Source organism: Ranitomeya variabilis, chromosome 4 (assembly GCF_051348905.1).
Source record: "Ranitomeya variabilis isolate aRanVar5 chromosome 4, aRanVar5.hap1, whole genome shotgun sequence".
Classification (NCBI taxonomy): domain Eukaryota; kingdom Metazoa; phylum Chordata; class Amphibia; order Anura; family Dendrobatidae; genus Ranitomeya; species Ranitomeya variabilis.
Window position 1 is genome coordinate 303,548,150 of NC_135235.1, and position 18,123 is coordinate 303,566,272.

Consider the following 18,123-nt stretch of genomic DNA (forward strand, 5'->3'; position numbering starts at 1 on the left):
TATCTTAGTAAAAGTTAAGTTTTATGGTTTCCCATGCTGAGCACTTACAATTACTTTAGGTTGTCTGTGGAACATTATCTAAAGTTGCCACATCAACTTTGGTAAATACTGATCATGATATTAAAAATAAAAATAAAAAAGTTTTGTTTTTACTTTTAATTAAATGTAACATGAACCATCTTTTCAGTTAGCCATTAAAAGGTATCAACCACTGAGGACTCTCAATTCTAAACATGAAAACCAAAAATTAATCAATGGGTAAATTGCTGAGGACTAGTTCCCTTTAACAGAAAGCAGAATGATGACAGCAAGATGAGGGCAATCACTCTAACTGACCAGGACAAGAAGATGAGGAAGGTCATGTTGGTCACAAGCAACTTAAGAAGATCAGGAGACCAAATTCCCAGTCTGCCTGTCTGTTTCTCAAGACTGGAGGAAGAACTTTCCGAACTTCATAAACTTATGACACAGGATAAACTTACAATTTCAGCTACAGCCACATTTTTTGGGAATATACCGTAAAATGTATTCAAGATTAAATGGACAAAGACTAATGTCCTATTAACACCAGAAAAGTACTAACACTGGTTATTCTAAGGAAAGAGTAGAAAGCCGGCACAAACCCTTACACAGCATTATGTGGCCAGTGTATTACCCTGGACAAAGCACACAATGACTGGGGCTTTTCTTAATGTGAGCAATTAGCCTGCAAAATGCCAGTTTCCAAAAACCTCAGCATGTTCTGCAGATCACTGGGAGTCTCCTGGTACTTACACAGCACTTGACATTAATCAAAGAATCCCCATGGACCATCTGCATTAGGTACTTCGGCACAGACACATCCAGTTCCCATGGGGAAGGGTTTGTTTCTATAAAATCAAAGGAAAAAATATAGTCTCATTTTGTGGGTGTCATGTTGGCCATTGTTTCTCATCTCCTAGGATTTTGCTGCAACCTATGGCTCAGCAAGAATGGACTTAGCAAATGGACTTAGCAGTCCCTTCTAGGAGTCTTGTCATTCGGGTGCAAACTCGAGTTTTAGAAAACGTCCCTGGAAGAACAGAAGAAGAGGCAAGATCTGGCAAATGGTGAAGAACAGAAGAGGCAAGATGTAGCAAAGGCTGAAGAACAGAAGAAACAAGATGTGGCAAAGGCTGAAGAACAGAAGAGGCAAGTTGTGACAAAGGCTGAAGAACAGAAGAGGCAAGATGTGGCTAAGGCTGAAGAATAGAAGAAGCAAGATGTAGCAAAGGCTGAAGAATAGAAGGAGCAAGATGTGGCAAAGGCTGAAGAATAGAAGAAGCAAGATGTGGCAAAGGCTGAAGAACAGAAGAGGCAAAATGTGGCAAAGGCTGAAGAACAGAAGAAGCAAGATGTGGCAAAGGCTGAAGAATAGAGGAAGCAAGATGTGGCAAAGGTTGAAGAACAAAGAGGCAAGATGTGGCAAAGGCTGAAGAATAGAAGAAGCAAGATGTGGCAAAGGCTGAAGAACAGAAGAGGCAAGATGTTGCAAAGGCTGAAGAATAGAAGAAGCAAGATGTGGCAAAGGTTGAAGAACAGAAGAGGCAAAATGTGGCAAAGGCTGAAGAACAGAAGAAGCAAGATGTGGCAAAGGCTGAAGAACAGAAGAGGCAATATGTGACAAAGGCTGAAGAACAGAAAAGGCAAGATGTGGCAAAGGCTGAGAAACAGAATATGCAAGATGTGGCAAAGGCTGAAGAACAAAAGAAGAAAGATGTGGCAAAGGCTGAAGAACAGAATATGCAAGATGTGGCAAAGGCTGAAGAACAGAAGAGGCAAGATGTGGCAAAGGCTGAAGAACAGAAGAAGCAAGATGTGGCAAAGGCTGAAGAACAGAATATGCAAGATGTGGCAAAGGCTGAAGAACAGAAGAGGCAAGATGTGGCAAAGGCTGAAGAACAGAAGAAGCAAGATGTGGCAAAGGCTGAAGAACAGAATATGCAAGATGTGGCAAAGGTAGAAGAACAGAAGAAGCAAGATCGGCAAAGGCTGAAGAACAGAAGAAGCAAAATCTGGCAAAGGCTGAAGAACAGAAGAAGCAAAATCTGGCAAAGGCTGAAGAACAGAAGAAGCAAAATCTGGCAAAGGCTGAAGAACAGAAGAAGCAAGATCTGGCAAAGGCTTGAGAACAGAAGAAGCAAGATCTGGCAAAGGCAAGATCTGGCAAAAGCTGAAGAAAAAATCCAGGGATTGATCTGAGTCTAAATTTAAAGGGACGTACGTAATTGCATGTTTGCTGGGATGAAGCCAAGTGTGAGCATGTAAACAGACGACAGACACCGCACAGGAGCAGTGCAGCGATGGGACAGAACAGATTTTAACTCTTTCATGGCAAATCTGAAATCATAATTCTAGATTATAAACCAGACAGTGGTGACAATAAGATGAATTAAAGAAGCACTTCTCTCAACAAAGTATTTATCCACTTAATATGTTGCAGTCATCATATTATATAGCACAGTGTACTTACAATTGCTTATTTTGCCTTTCTACCCAGATAATTCTCTTTTTTCTGTTCTATGTAGAAACAGGAAGATTCTTTTCCCTACAGAAACCATACCCTCTTCACCTCCTGACCTAGGTGCTCTGCTCCTCCCCCTGCCAGGGACTTTTGCAGTGACTTATGACTGACTAGATGGTGGCCCGATTCTAACGCATCGGGTATTCTAGAATATGTATGTATGTATGTATATAGCAGCCACATAGTATATAGCACAGGCCACATTCTATATAGGAGCCATGTAGTATATAGCAGACAAATACTACGTGGCCTGTGCTATATACTATGTGGCTGTTATATACATACATACATACATACATATTGTAGAATACCCAATGCGTTAATACAGGCCACGCAATATATAACAGTGGCCACGCAGTATATAACACAGCCCAAATAGTATATAACACAGCCCACGCAGTATATAGCAGCCACGCAGTATATAACACAGGCGATGTAGTATATAACACAGGCCATGCAGTATATAACAGTGGCCATGTAATATATAGCACAGGCCACGCAGTACATAACACAGCCCACATAGTATCTAACACTGGCCATGTAGTATATAGCAGCCACATGGTATATAACGCAGCCCACGCGGTATATAACACTACCCACGCGGTATATAACACTGCCCACGTAGTATACAACACTGCCCACGTAGTATATAGCAGCCCACGCGGTATATAACGCAGCCCACGCGGTATATAACGCAGCCCACGCGGTATATAACGCAGCCCTCGCGGTATATAAAACTGCCCACGCGGTATATAACACTGGCCAAGTAGTATATAGCAGCCACGCTGTATATAACGCAGCCCACGTGCTATATAACACTGCCCACGTAGTATATAGCAGTGTGGGCACATATCCGTGTTAAAAAAAGATAATAAAAAAAAAAATAGTTATATACTCACTCCCTGGGATCCAGCGAAGCTGTCCCTATGCGTGCGGCTGCCGCCATCTTCCGTTCCCAGGATGCATTGCGAAATTACCCAGATGACTTAGCGGTCTCGCGAGACCGCTAAGTCTTCTGGGTAATTTCGCAAAACATCTCTGGTAACGGAAGATGGCGGACGGCGCGAGCGCATCGTTAGACTACGGAGGGGGAGTATAGCTGTTTGGTTTTTTTAATTATTATTTTTAACATTAGATCTTTTTACTATTGATGCTGCATAGGTTGCGGACACACAGGGTTAATAGCAGCGGTAACGTTACCCGCGGCATAGCGGGTAGTATAGTATGGAGCGGGCGCCAGGCACTGACTGCGGGGGAGTATGGAGCGGGCGCCGGGCACTGACTGCGGGGGAGTAGGGGAGGGACTAATCGGACTGTGCCCGTTGCTGATTGGTCGCGGCAGCCATGACAGGCAGCTGGCGAGACCAATCAGCGACGCGGGATTTCCGTGACGGAAGTTGCAGACAGAAAGACGGAAGTACCCCTTAGACAATTATATATATATATATATATATATATATATATATATATATATATATATATATATATATATATATATATTTACAGGGAAAATTGACCTCCTGTCTCTATATAGAGCTTAGAAGGATGCAGCTCGTCAGTTTTTCATCACAAGAGGTCATTGACCTAATGAACAAGAGAAGAATTGGCTGGGTAGAGAGGCAAAATGAGCAATTGTAAGTGCACAATACTATATAATATGATGACTGCAATGTGTTAAAAGGATACAAATTGATGGGAGTGCAACTTTACGAAAGACTGATGTGATGAATAAATCCCATGTATAATCTTTCCAAAATATTATGCATTACACACAATTACATAAGATAATGGGATTCCTGCAACTACGTGATGCTACGGACAGGTCAGTCAGAGACGACCCTTAGTGGTGGAGCCACTTCTAAGTCATCCTATATGGGTTGTGAGGACTTGAGAAGAGTTATGTGTGCATTTGTAACCACTTACACCCCATAGGCTGTTACATGCAGTGTATAATACAAAAATCGTAATAGGACCACATAAGGGCACAGAAACTGGACAGCGCTGCCAAGTACAATGAGTAATAGCAGAGAACAGGCTGTGTGTACTCTTAAAATGAATGATGCAAAGACAATTTGTAAATTGAGGCAAAATGTTACTGTTTTGTCCAAGAAGGCACGTGAACTTGGTGGATACTACTTAGTATGAGGCACAGAAACTTTGCGGTTACTACGCTACTGTATATGACTCACAGAAGCTTGGTGGTTACTACTTTGTAGGATGCATGAAAGCTTGGTGGTTACTACTCAGTAGGAGGCACAGAATCTTGGTGGTTACTACTCAGCAGGAGGCACAAAAGCTTGGTGGTTACTACTCAGAAGGGGACACAGATGCTTGATGGTTAATACTAAGTATCAGGGACAGATGCTTTGTGGTTAGTACACAGTATGAGGCACAGACACTTGCTCGTTACTACTCAGTAAGAGGCACAGACGCTTGGTGGTTACTACTCAGTATGAGGCAGACATTTGCTCGTTACTACTCCGTATGAGGCACAGAAGACGCTTGCTGGTTACTACTCAGTATGAGGCACAGAAGCTTGGTGGTTACTACTCAGTATGAGGCACAGACACTTGCTCGTTACTACTCAGTATGAGGCACAGACGCTTGCTGGTTACTACTCAGTATGAGGCACACTTACTCGTTACTACTCAGTATGAGGCACAGACGCTTGCTGGTTACTACTCAGTATGAGGCACACTTACTCGTTACTACTCAGTATGAGGCACAGACGCTTGTTACTACTCAGTATGAGGCACAGACGCTTGGTGGTTACTACTCGGTATGAGGCACAGAAGCTTGGTGGTTACTACTCAGAAGGGGACACAGACGCTTGGTGGTTAATACTCAGTATGAGGGACAGACGCTTGGTGGTTACTACTCAGTATGAGGCACAGACGTTTGCTGGTTACTACTCAATAAGAGGCACAGACGCTTGGTGGTTACTACTAAATATGAGGCACAGAAACCCAAACAGTTACTACTCCATATAAGCACAGGAGCTATACGAACATTGCTGTTTTGGCACTATAAATAGTCTTTAATTGAAAAATTCAACAGAAATGAGCTCTGCGGTTTTTATCACAGACATGGGCTTACAACCAAGTAACTAAGAAGGGCAAACCACTATCCTTTATACGGACAATGCGTGGCATGTTAATCTACATGCATCTACATCATGTCACGACAGGCCCTCCTTTACAAAGACCCCGTGACAGCAGTCTTCAGAAATTTGGCATGACAGCAGATTTCTTCAAGTGCAGTATCACCTGTCTAGTAGGAGACTTTCAACACTGACAATTAAAGGGAACCTGTCACCCCCACAATCGAAGATGAGCTAAGCCCACCATCATCAGGGGCTTATCTACAGCATTCTGTAATGCTGTAGATAAGCCCCCGATGTATCCTAAAAGATGAGAAAAAGATGTTAGATTATACTCACCCAGGGGCGGTCCCGCTGCTGGTCCGGGTATATTGGGTGTCGCAGTCCGGTCTGGGGCCTCCCATCTTCTTACGATGACGTCCTCTTTTTGTCTCCACGCTGCGGCTCCGGCGTACTTTGTCTGCCCTGATGAGGGCAGAGCAAAGTACTGCAGTGCGCAGGTGCCGGAAAGGTCAGAGAGGTCCGGCGCCTGCGCACTGCAGTACTTTGCTCTGCCCTCAACAGGGCAGACAAAGTACGCCGGAGCCGCAGCGTGAAGACAAGAAGAGGACGTCATCGTAAGAAGATGGGAGGCCCTGGACCGGACCGCAACGGGTCCGCCCCTGGGTGAGTATAATATAACCTCTTTTTCTCATCTTTCAGGATACATCGGGGGCTTATCTACAGCATTACAGAATGCTGTAGGTAAGCCCCTGATGCCTGTGGGCTTAGCTCATATACGCTTTTGGGGGTGACAGAGTCCCTTTAAAGGTGAAAGTACCACTTAGCTCAGTGTAAAAAAAATATAGAATAATAATAACAATAATAATAATACTAAAAACAAAACACACACACACCTTAGAAAAATGCATCAAAATGCACAATAAACAGCTAAAACTACATTATCAACATCAATATACTAGGGGCAAGACAAAGGCTACACTGCACATCCTTACACATATGCTGCAATCAGATTATTATAGTTGCTTTATTTCTTATTTTATAAAAGCCGACTATATATCGCAGAGATACGATTTTCAAAAATTGCCCCCCCCAAAATAAAAAGGTTTCTTCTTCTCCTGATAAATAAAGCACAACCTTTGTGCTTGTTTTTTGTCTAATTTTGTGTGTTTTGCACCATTTCGCTAGGAAAGAAGCCTTTTCTTCTGCTTCTTTGCGCCAAAATCATAAACTGCGTGTGATTAATTGGGCGCAATAAAACGTCAGCCAATACCATAACACAAAAAAAGAAGAAATTTAAAAAAATGCAAATTATGAAACGAGGCTTTAATGTTGTTTAGAAAGTCAGAAACAACTATTAAAAGTCAACTGGATATATCTATCTGGAGACATTATACACTTTGATGTGTTTGTAAAACTAGTCAAGAATAATGAAAAATTGGAAAACCTTATTTTCTACAGTATTGGAAAAGGTGATTGTGTCAGCCAGATCATGACGGCTGTTCAAGGATTACTTCCCTCTTCACAGATGGGTATTGTTGGATAGTTCTTGTAAAAACAAGCACTTTTACAAGGTACTACTATAATTTTTAACCATTCTTGAGATATTAATGTTTATCTATTGGTTACAGCTCATTGCCAAGGTGACCGACTATCTCTGCTGTTTAGATGAACATGCACAGTGCTCACAAGCTCTTTTCTATTGAGCTTGTAAGCATTGCTTTGAAGCTGGCTGAGATCGCTGGAGCATCCTCATTTTGGCCAGCTTCTGCACAGTGGCTACGAGTTAGATAGCAGCAGTGGTCGGTTTCCTAGGCAACGAGAAGTAAACAAAAGAAAAATGTTAATATCTCTGGAACGGCTGCAAATTTTAACAAACAGAAGGTGGTAAAGTTATCCAACAATATCCATTTATGAAGATAAGAATACAATTTTAAGGAGTTCACACACAGTTACTAGGGTCTCCTGGATAAAGAGAAGACATGATAATGCTATTTGCTTGATCTATTGTAGTACTGATCATATAATCCTGTTATTAAGATATTGAAAATAATAAAAAGACGGCTTCAGTTATCGAAAACGATGCAGGAACTCGCAGTACCTTGCTGCTGACTCCACTGGGTAAGCAGAAGACATATTCCAGCTGAAACACTATGGAGAATCCAGGGTCACCGACCATCTCCAGAAGACGTATGCGGCTCCTTAATACCAGGGCTTGAGTGGAGGAGCTGACAGGAGGACAGGAGAACAGGAGAACAAATGTTATTTTATGTCACTGTCTGAAGTCCAGGACAAGTGCGATACAGTGATTTGCGGATGCTTTCCTGTAGTGATCGGGTGCTGAACATCCCTGCGGAGACAACACTACAGCTAATCTATGTCTTATAGCAAAGGCCAAAGGGATTTCACAGTGCTATCGTACATTTAAAGGTAGGAAAAAAACAGACTTCGCTGCATTATAAGATTTTATGAGAGAAGTAAAGAGAGAGGTACAAAACAAGAAAGAGCAAGATAAAAAGAGAGAAATAGAGCGAGAGATATAAAGAAAAAAAAAAAGGGGATACAAACAGAAAAAGACAAAGAGAAAGATATATAAAAAGAGATAAAAATATACACACAAAGAGAAGGAGATATAGAAAAAGATTATACATACATATACACACACATGTATATATATATATATATATATATATATATATATATACACTCACCGGCCACTTTATTAGGTACACCATGCTAGTAACGGGTTGGACCCCTTTTGCCTTCAGAACTGCCTCAATTCTTCGTGGCATAGATTCAACAAGGTGCTGGAAGCATTCCTCAGAGATTTTGGTCCATATTGACATGATGGCATCACACAGTTGCCGCAGATTTGTCGGCTGCACATCCCAAAGATGCTCCATACAAGGCAGGATGGATCCATGCTTTCATGTTGTTTACGCCAAATTCTGACCCTACCATCCGAATGTCGCAGCAGAAATCGAGACTCATCAGACCAAGCAACGTTTTTCCAATCTTCTACTGTCCAATTTCGATGAGCTTGTACAAATTGTAGCCTCAGTTTCCTGTTCTTAGCTGAAAGGAGTGGTACCCGGTGTGGTCTTCTGCTGCTGTAGCCCATCTGCCTCAAAGTTCGACGCACTGTGCGTTCAGAGATGCTCTTAGGCCTACCTTGGTTGTAACGGGTGGCGATTTGAGTAACTGTTGCCTTTCTATCAGCTCGAACCAGTCTGCCCATTCTCCTCTGACCTCTGGCATCAACAAGGCATTTCCGCCCACAGAACTGCCGCTCACTGGATTTTTTTTCTTTTTCGGACCATTCTCTGTAAACCCTAGAGATGGTTGTGCGTGAAAATCCCAGTAGATCAGCAGTTTCTGAAATACTCAGACCAGCCCTTCTGGCACCAACAACCATGCCACGTTCAAAGGCACTCAAATCACCTTTCTTCCCCATACTGATGCTCGGTTTGGACTGCAGGAGATTGTCTTGACCATGTCTACATGCCTAAATGCACTGAGTTGCCGCCATGTGATTGGCTGATTAGAAATTAAGTGTTAACAAGAAGTTGGACAGGTGTACCTAATAAAGTGGCCGGTGAGTGTATATATATATATACAGTACAGAGAAAGAGCAAGAAAGCGACAGAGAAAGAGAAAGTGAGAAAGAAAGAGAAAGAAAGAGAAAGCGAGAAAGAGCAAGAAAGACAACGAGAAAGAGAAAGCAACAGAAAAAGAGAAAGTGAGCAAGAAAGAAAGAAGAAAGAAAAAGAGAGCAAGAAAGAAAGTGAGAAAGAAAGGGAGAAAGAGTGAGAAAAAGAGCGAGAAAGAAAGAAAGAGAAAGCGAGAGAGAAAGAATGAAAGACAGCGAGAAAGAAAGAGAGAAAGAGCGAGAATGATAAAGAGAGCGAGAAAGAGAGCACGAAAGAGCAAAAGAGTGCAAAAGAGAGCACAAAAGATAAGAGTGCAAACCAAAGAGCGCGATGAGATAAATAGATATACATTAACGATGAGCGAATATACTCGTTACTCGAGATTTCTCAAGCATGCTCGGGGGTCCTCCGAGTATTTTTTAGTGCTTGGAGATTTAGTTTTTCTTGACGCAGCTGAATGATTTACATCTGTTAGCCAGCATAAGTACATGTGGGGGTTGCCTGGTTGCTAGGGAATACCCACATGTACTTATGCTGGCTAACAGATGTAAATCATTCAGCTGCGGCAAGAAAAACTAAATCTCTGAGCACTAAAAAATACTCGGAGGACCCCCGAGCGTGCTCGAGAAATCTCGAGTAACGAGTATATTCGCTCATCACTAATAAACATTTAAAAGCTAAGGTCTGAGTTAAGAGAAAATTCCCCTCTAATAGGCTCACGGACTGGAGGCGTCTTCCTCGCCAATTCTGCCCATTTCATGGGAAACCCAATGACCTCAATGGAAGCCATGTGATGCTTCATTTCATTCTCATCCAGCGGTCTATCACTGTAAATCAGAGGGGGCTCTGTGACTGTAAAGGGGTTGTACAAATCAAACAATCCCCTGAAAAGAAATTGCTCTTGTTCAGATAAATGCAATCATCATAAAAATCTTCATTCATCACAGGAATCAAAATACGGTCTTGTCCCTAATGAATAGCACTCATTCCTCTATATTTCTCTGCCACCTAGTTTTTAATCTGAGAGCAAAATAATGTAAAGACAGAGACCCTGACTCCAGGGATGAATCACATACTGGGCTACTTGCAGTAGTTTTGATAAAATCACTGTTTTATTAGCAGCAGATTATGCCTAGGGGACTAGTAAACCTGCTGCCATTTAGTCCTCCATACTCCTGAACTCTGTGTAACCTGGCCCGCAACACAGATTGGCAGCTTTCTGCCTATGAACAGTGTACATAGAAAGCAGCCAATCAGTGGTGTGGGCGGGGTTAGCATTCAGAGAACTGCAACATTTGCAAGATTTTCAGAAGAGATAACAGTTTTCAATCAAACCTGCAGCAAGCAGCCCAGTAAGTGATATATCACTAGAATTAGTACCTTTGCCCCTACTTCATGCTGCTCAAGATAAATGATCCAGGGGGAGAAGTAAAACTGTATACATAGGATTAAGGTGTTAATTTCTTCCATACCTCTGGTTGTTGCTCTGCTTCGTCTTCAGGCTTCGCATGGACGGTGTTCTCATCATCCTCGCTTCTGGAACCACAACTACAACTTGTGGCTGCTGCACAAACCCCCAACCATTATGGACACCGATGTGCAGTCTCCGTTCTTGGATTACTACAGGCGTCCCGTCAATTGGGTTACCCTAAAGAAAAGTGAAATATTCAGACTTTGAACTTTTCCCTTATTTCCTAATCTAATTAACGTATGCAGTTTTTTTTGTGAAATCTAGTGACCAACTTGCTTAAAGGTTAAAGATATATTAATGATTTAAGAATAATGATATCTATAACCATTTTTTCTACTCTTCTACTTATTAAAGGGAAACTGTCAGCGGGATTTTCCCCCCACACAAACCATTTAATGACCCTATAGCTGTCCAGATGGCCAGTTCGTTCCTCCATTACTGAGAAATCGGAATTTGAATTAATATGCAAATTAAGCTGAAGTACTATGGTAGATCTGAAGCCTCTGTCACTCCAGCTCTATTCCCAGCCCACCTCCTGCTTAACTGGAAGCCTCTATGCTGTTTGACTTCAGGCAAAGAAGTGGTAAGGCAAACAGGAGGGGGCGGCGATGTGCAGAGAATAGAGCTGGAGTGATGGAGGCTTCAGATCCACCATAGCCCTTCAGACTCATTTGCATATCAATTCAAATGCTGATTTTTCAGTAATAGTGGAACAGACTGACCATATAAAGGTATTGCTGGATTTGTCTTTGAAAGAGCTACATGCACATATAAATGGTTTGGGGGGACGGGGTGAAATCCTTTGGATGGATTCCCTTTAAATTTTACTAATATTGTAAAACTTTTTGCATAAAATAATAAAGCTATGATATTTTTGCTTTCTATTCGCAAATGGGAAAAAAATGGTCCTCAGCCAGACAGATTATTCGTGACTGCAGACTTTTCATTTCAGACCGGACAACCCCTTTAAAAGATATTCCTGAAATGATTTTCTTTTCTCAGATACCATAGTAGCAGCCTTGGAAGGATTTCAGACGGAACAGAATTGTGAAAACGTCTCACGTATTGTGTCAGTCTACATGTGTTCTTGTCTGATTTTCACATCAGATTAACTTAAGCCTGAGAAATAAATAAAAAATACAATCCTGAAACACTATCTTTTATTATTGATATACTGAATGCCGGCAGCAAAGCCCAAAAAAATAAAAAATGGAAGTACATAAGCCCAGCACAGATCATTTAAGTGGTATTTTAACCCACTTTGTTCTTGCCGCGCCTGCAATCTAATGGTGGGAGCGTGGATTTGTGCGCACGGGTCCGCAGGGGAGCCCGTATCCACACCAGCATAGACAGTAATGCCGGTTCTTGTATCTGACCTAGCGATAGGGTGGTAATTGGGGCAAACAGGGGGGAGGTCACATGAAGACAGTAATTACAGGGGGGAAAAAAGAGAAAGAAAAAAATTATAAAAAAATAAAATAAAAAGCAAAGAATAAAATAGTGCTCCCTCCTGCAGCAGTTAGGGCCACATATTTCTTTATTCCAGGACTGGAGAGTTTATCACAAACCACGACACCGTTAGACTGAATGGCGGCAGCGGTCATTCGATTTACCCATGTGACAAGCTAGCTCCTCCGGTGTGTCTTCTTCTGCGCATGCACAGACACAGGCTGTACGATCTCCTGTTGTCACAGGGTTACCGCAACGCAGCGGAGCCAGAAGACCGCAGCGTCTGGTGGCTCCTATTTCGCCGCTGAGAAGAAGAACTTCTCCAGTATATTAAAGGTGTTTATTTCTTTCAGCAGAACAGGGGTTAATCGGCCATGTTGGAAATTCCTGCATTCAGTTGTGCTCGGTTAGCCACTCTTTTTCCCTATAAAATCTGGACTCGATTACCAAGTCCTTGTCTTTGTTAGCAATTGCTGCAAGACACAGGAGTGGGAGAAGTTGGTTTTGAGGAGTGGAAGTGCTGGAGGAGTTTATTAGCGACTTCTGTCTGGTTTGCACGCTTGGTAATTCCTTATCCTTCCCTGTGTGGCTTTCTTCCCCCTCCCTACACACCCTGGTGAATACCTGTTATATGTGAGTGTATATTTTGTGTGTGGAGTTTTCAGTTTACCCTTGTTTTTGTTACCCTGTCTGTTGGGTTGGTGTACTGCGGTGCACAGTAGCGCCCCCTCTTCTCTGAGTGGGGGAAAGGGAAAGACAAAGGGCTAATCTAAGAGATAGGGAAAGGGCAGAGGCCCCGGCATCTTCGCCATCTGAAGTATCCTGGGGAACAGGGTGAGCTAGGGCACCCCCTAGTGTTAGGGCCAGGAAAGATGTCCCAGGTCACTCGCCAGGTGAATGGTTACACCTGTATTTGCCGACGTACTGGAGACTTGTAGTCCACGTGGTAGCCATGGGCATCAGGGGGCTTCAATTTGGGTGCCAAGGTCAGAATGCTCCATTTTAGCATTAGATTTGGCATTTCAGGTTTTGGTCTTGCTGAAACTTTGGCAGAAAGTGGCTAACCCCTTTAAAAGGGAAACTAATCAGAAAATTGCCTATTGTTTAAATCAAATGTTCAATGTATTTTTCTTTTTTAAATTTCCATATCACAATCTGTATAAAAAAAGTTTCAAATCTTGCAATTTTCACACTGGCCACAGGGGCTTGTTTTTAGACTCCAACTTCCTGTAGTCTCAGGAAACAACACATGTACATAGTCACAATTAACAGACACTGACCCTATATTTTACATTGAAGCATTTAATTACCAAGTGCAAAGGTTATTGTAAAGGGAGGAGTATCAGCTGTGACATCACCTATTGCGATTGGTGGATCCTGTGTCATCAGCTGTGTAGAGAAGTGTTACCTGTCATTGTAATCCTGCCTCTGATGATAATGATACTGCTGGAAACTGCCCCTGAAAGGACAGAGTCTAAAAAAGCCCCAGTGGCTGGTGTGAAAATTACAAAATTTATCAATTTTGTGCTTTTGTTTTTTTAATAAAACTTGTGGAAAAAAAAAACTGGCAACATTTTTTTTTTTTTTAAATACATGCAACACAAAAACCTGATTTAAACAATACGACATTTTCTGATGACAGTGTTAAAAATAAGAAGCACAGATTGCCACTCTGGGACCAAATCTTACAAAACAATGTGAGCTGGCCCAATTCCAAGGGCAGGATAGTGAATGAGCCTTGAAGTTTGCAATTTTTCAGATAACTTTCTATTGGTCTCTATGACTGTTCTTACTAACAGGTAGAAGAATAACAAATAATAAGCATGTTCTTTTACTTTTACTGACTGCTAGGATCCATATTTTTTCACCATTTCTAGTTTTAGGCCTTTTTTACACCTTAGAGAACCATAAAACACCACCCATTTAAAAAAAAATTGTGAAACTGGTCTAGATTAGAACTGCAAAACCTTTCAGGATTGAAGGACACATTGTTATACTAAATCACTCAGCAAAACATAAAGGGAATATTATTATTTGAGACTAACAAAATTAAATGCCCTAAATGCCCGGTAGATGCGAGTGCTAAAAGATGAACCTGCATCTGTAAGAAAAAGGGGGTCCCCTTCTCCCCAGACAGTGCTCCAGAGATGAGGGGGCCATGGGTGTATATGGCTCTTTCCATGGTAAAATCAACTGCCATAAACTCGGCTCGAGAGGGTCACATGAAGAAGCGGCCATTCTAAAATGTATGAGGGTGAACACAGGTATCCGAGTGAGACTCCTCTTTTCTTCGACTTGAAAACAACATACACGCAGGAATGCATGTCAGTGACCAGATAGGGAGCAACATAAAATTTCATGGAGGGCTGGTTGTGGCTTAAGATTCGCAAGTTGCACTCCTCGGGAATAGAAGAAGCATACCATCACCATTACCTTAGGGAAACGATCATTATTGACCAGAGCTACTAGTTCTTCTTCAAACTTCTCCAAGGATGGATACAGTAGAAGACACAGTTTATCCAGGTGACATGTTGCTGTCTTCTGTAAGTGAGGCTTCCTTAAAGAGTCAACTTGAAAATTAGAAATAAAGGTTTGTTAATTGTCAGTTATTACTAGACATGGAAATACAACCTGCATCATACTATGTTCATTACATGACAACAGAGAGCAATTACGGTACTCATCAGATCAGCAAGGATTTCCATAAAATCCAACACATCGTACCAGAACTTTGCAAACCAGAATCCGACCTACAGTGAATGTCTACCATGGAACACTTTTTTTTTTTAAAGGGCTATTTCATTTTGGTAAAGTGTGTATACAGCGCTTGTATTTATGAACTCTGGGGACCTCCAGTGATCCTGAGACCGGAGGGGCCACAGTGCCATTTATTCCCTACAGAATGGGTACACCATGGGCTTCTGTGTAGGGATAACAAGCAACCTGATCCCTCCATTCTCGCGATTGGTGGGGGTCCCAGAAATCAGATAAAAAAGGGAAAGTATATCTAGGAGATCATTCACAATGCCATCCCAAAGATATTCCATTACTTCACAAAATGAGAATGCCATCTGACACATCAGTGGTGACCGGGCAGAAGGACAATTCACGAGGAACAATTAATGTACTGGGTAGATGAAAATGATCCTATAGGAATAGGAATCTATGGGATCAGTCCTGACATCAGCTTTTCTCCAGTTTTTCTGTACCACACCAGATGTAAGAGGCACCTGAGGGACAGGATTAGAAACTAAACATTAAAAGGGAATTCACAGCTATATATATAATTGTTTAAGGGTTTAATTGTCTGTTCTTCCTGGAAATCCCGCGTCTCTGATTGGTCAGCGACGGGCACAGTCTCTGATTGGTCGAGGCCAGCCGGCCTCGACCAATCAGCGACGGGCATTGTCCTCCACTGCTTCAAGTGCCGCCATTGTGTTGTCTCAGGGTCTAATTGTCTGTCTGTCTCGGAAATCCCGCCTTGCTGATTGGTCGAGGCCAGCCGGCCTCGACCAATCAGCGACCGGCACAGTCTGCCGCGAATTTTGGAATCATCATTCTCCTCCACTGCTGTCAAGTGCCGCCATTGTGTAGGGTATGTGCCTGCGTCTCCCTGTATGGGCGGCATCTCCCTGTGTTTCTATCTTAGAATGGGTCGTAAACGAAAATACGCCAATGAGGATGACAGAAAAGCAGCAGCAGCAGCAAGAAAACGACAACATCGGGAACAGGAGACACCACAACAAACTGCCGCCAGACAAGCCCAGGATGCGGAATCTCACAGACAACGTCGCCAACAGGAGACACCACAACAACCTGCTGCTAGACAAGCCCAGGATGCGGAATCTCACAGACACCGTCGCCAACCGGAGGCACCACAACAAACTGCTGCTAGACAAGCCCAGGATGTGGAATCTCACAGACAACGTCGCCAACAGGAGACACCACAACAAACTGCTGCTAGACAAGCCCAGGATGCGGAATCTCACAGACACTGTCGCCAACAGGAGACACCACAACAAACTGCTGCTAGACAAGCCCAGGATGCGGAATCTCACAGACACCGTCGCCAACCGGAGGCACCACAACAAACTGTTGTACGACAGGAACAACATGATCGCCAAATTCATATAAAACGAATGCTCTACCAACTAAGACACAACCAGGACAATATTCAACAAATTGCACATTACGTAACAGACAATGAAAGTACAATTCATGAATACTACTGTGGGAATATGAATGCAGTTTGCTCTAAATGTGACTCTCTGAATTTCATTGATGAAAAACCATCTGACAATCAGTTTACTCAATGCTGCCAAAAAGGAAAAGTTATGCTACCGAGACCTCACTACTCAGATCTGTTTGAGCAGTTAATGAAAGGCATGCATCAACACAGTAGAAATTTCATGGAAAATATCAGAAGCATCAACAGTTCTCATGCATTTGCTTCATTCGGTGCCAACATTGCACCGCCCCCTGGATTCGGACCTTATTGTTTTAAAATTCATGGCCAGATCTACCACCGCACTGGAACACTTCACCCAGAAATAGGACAACCACCAAAATTTGCACAATTATACATCATTGATACAAATGAGGCTACAGAACAAAGGATGAACCTAAAAGAAAACGAAAAGTGTGATGCTGAACTGATGAACCAAATTGCTGTACATTTACAAAAAATAAGCCCATTTGCTGCCGCATATCGCATGCTAAAAGACGTTCAAGCTGAGGAGGAACAGAGGGCTATACAAAATGGTACTGAAATGCCTTCTATTGTCATGGCCATTAAACAAGAACGTAAACAGAATCCTCGACTTTACAACAAACCACGTGTAAGTGAGGTCGCAGTTGTTTTTCAAAACGATGACGGAGAACCTCCTTTTCAAAGGGATATATTAGTCCATCTTAAGCCACACCAAAACAACCCTTTGGTTCCTAAGACACAACGAATTAGCATTTTGCACAGCAACCTTGAACCTCTTCTGTATCCGCTATTCTTTCCAAGAGGAGAACAAGGGTGGCATGAAAACCTACACCAGCAAGGAACTTCAAGAAGAATTACACAGCTGCAATACTACAGTTTTCGTCTGTCTGTCCGAAATTACTTCAATCCTATTTTAAACGGTGGGAAACTGACACAACAGTACTTAGTTGACGCATATGTTAAAATTGAAGCTAAATACACTGCTAAATACTGCGTGGGCTGTGTGATATACTGCAGGGGCTGCTATATACTACGTGGCCAGTGTTATATACTGCGTGGGCTGTGTGACATACTGCGGGGGCTGTGCTATATATTACATGGGCAGTGTTATATACTACGTGGGCTGTGATATACTGCAGGGGCTGCTATATACTACGTGGCCAGTGTTATATACTGCGTGGGCTGTGTGACATACTGCGGGGGCTGTGCTATATATTACATGGGCAGTGTTATATACTGCAGGGCTGTGCTATATACTACATGGGCAGTGTTATATACTAAGTGTGCTGTGTGATATACTGCGGGGGCTGTGCTATATACTACATGGGCAGTGTTATATACTTAGTATATAGGAGGCATGTAGTATATAGCAGACAAATAGTACGTGGCCTGTGCTATATACTATGTGGCTGCTATATACATACATACATATTCTAGAATACCAGATGCGTTAATACAGGCCACGCACTATATATAACACAGCCCATTTACTATATAACACAGCCCACGCAGTATATAGCAGCCACGCAGTATATAACACAGGCCACGCAGTATATAACACAGGGCACATAGTATATAGCACAGCCCACGCAGTATATAACTGCGCCGCCCTCTCACCTGAACAGTCAGTGCGGAGAGACGGGACGCTGAGGAGCAGCGATGAGAGGTGAGTATGTGATATTTTGTTTTTATTGCCTCAAC

At 42.5% G+C, this 18,123-nt stretch overlaps 1 protein-coding gene across 4 annotated transcripts in view; it reads right to left on the reverse strand.

The window, feature by feature from the left end:
- Positions 1-18,123, reverse strand: part of NPHP4 (nephrocystin 4) — a 249,137-nt gene that overhangs the window by 163,401 nt on the left and 67,613 nt on the right. For all 4 annotated transcript variants that reach the window (XM_077250341.1, XM_077250340.1, XM_077250338.1 and 1 more), the window contains exons 7-9: positions 14,646-14,782; positions 10,765-10,940; positions 7,744-7,870 (exon numbers count right to left, since the gene is read on the reverse strand). In XM_077250341.1, the coding sequence (XP_077106456.1) occupies positions 7,744-7,870; positions 10,765-10,940; positions 14,646-14,782 (440 nt within the window). The remainder of the gene's footprint in view (positions 1-7,743; positions 7,871-10,764; positions 10,941-14,645; positions 14,783-18,123) is intronic.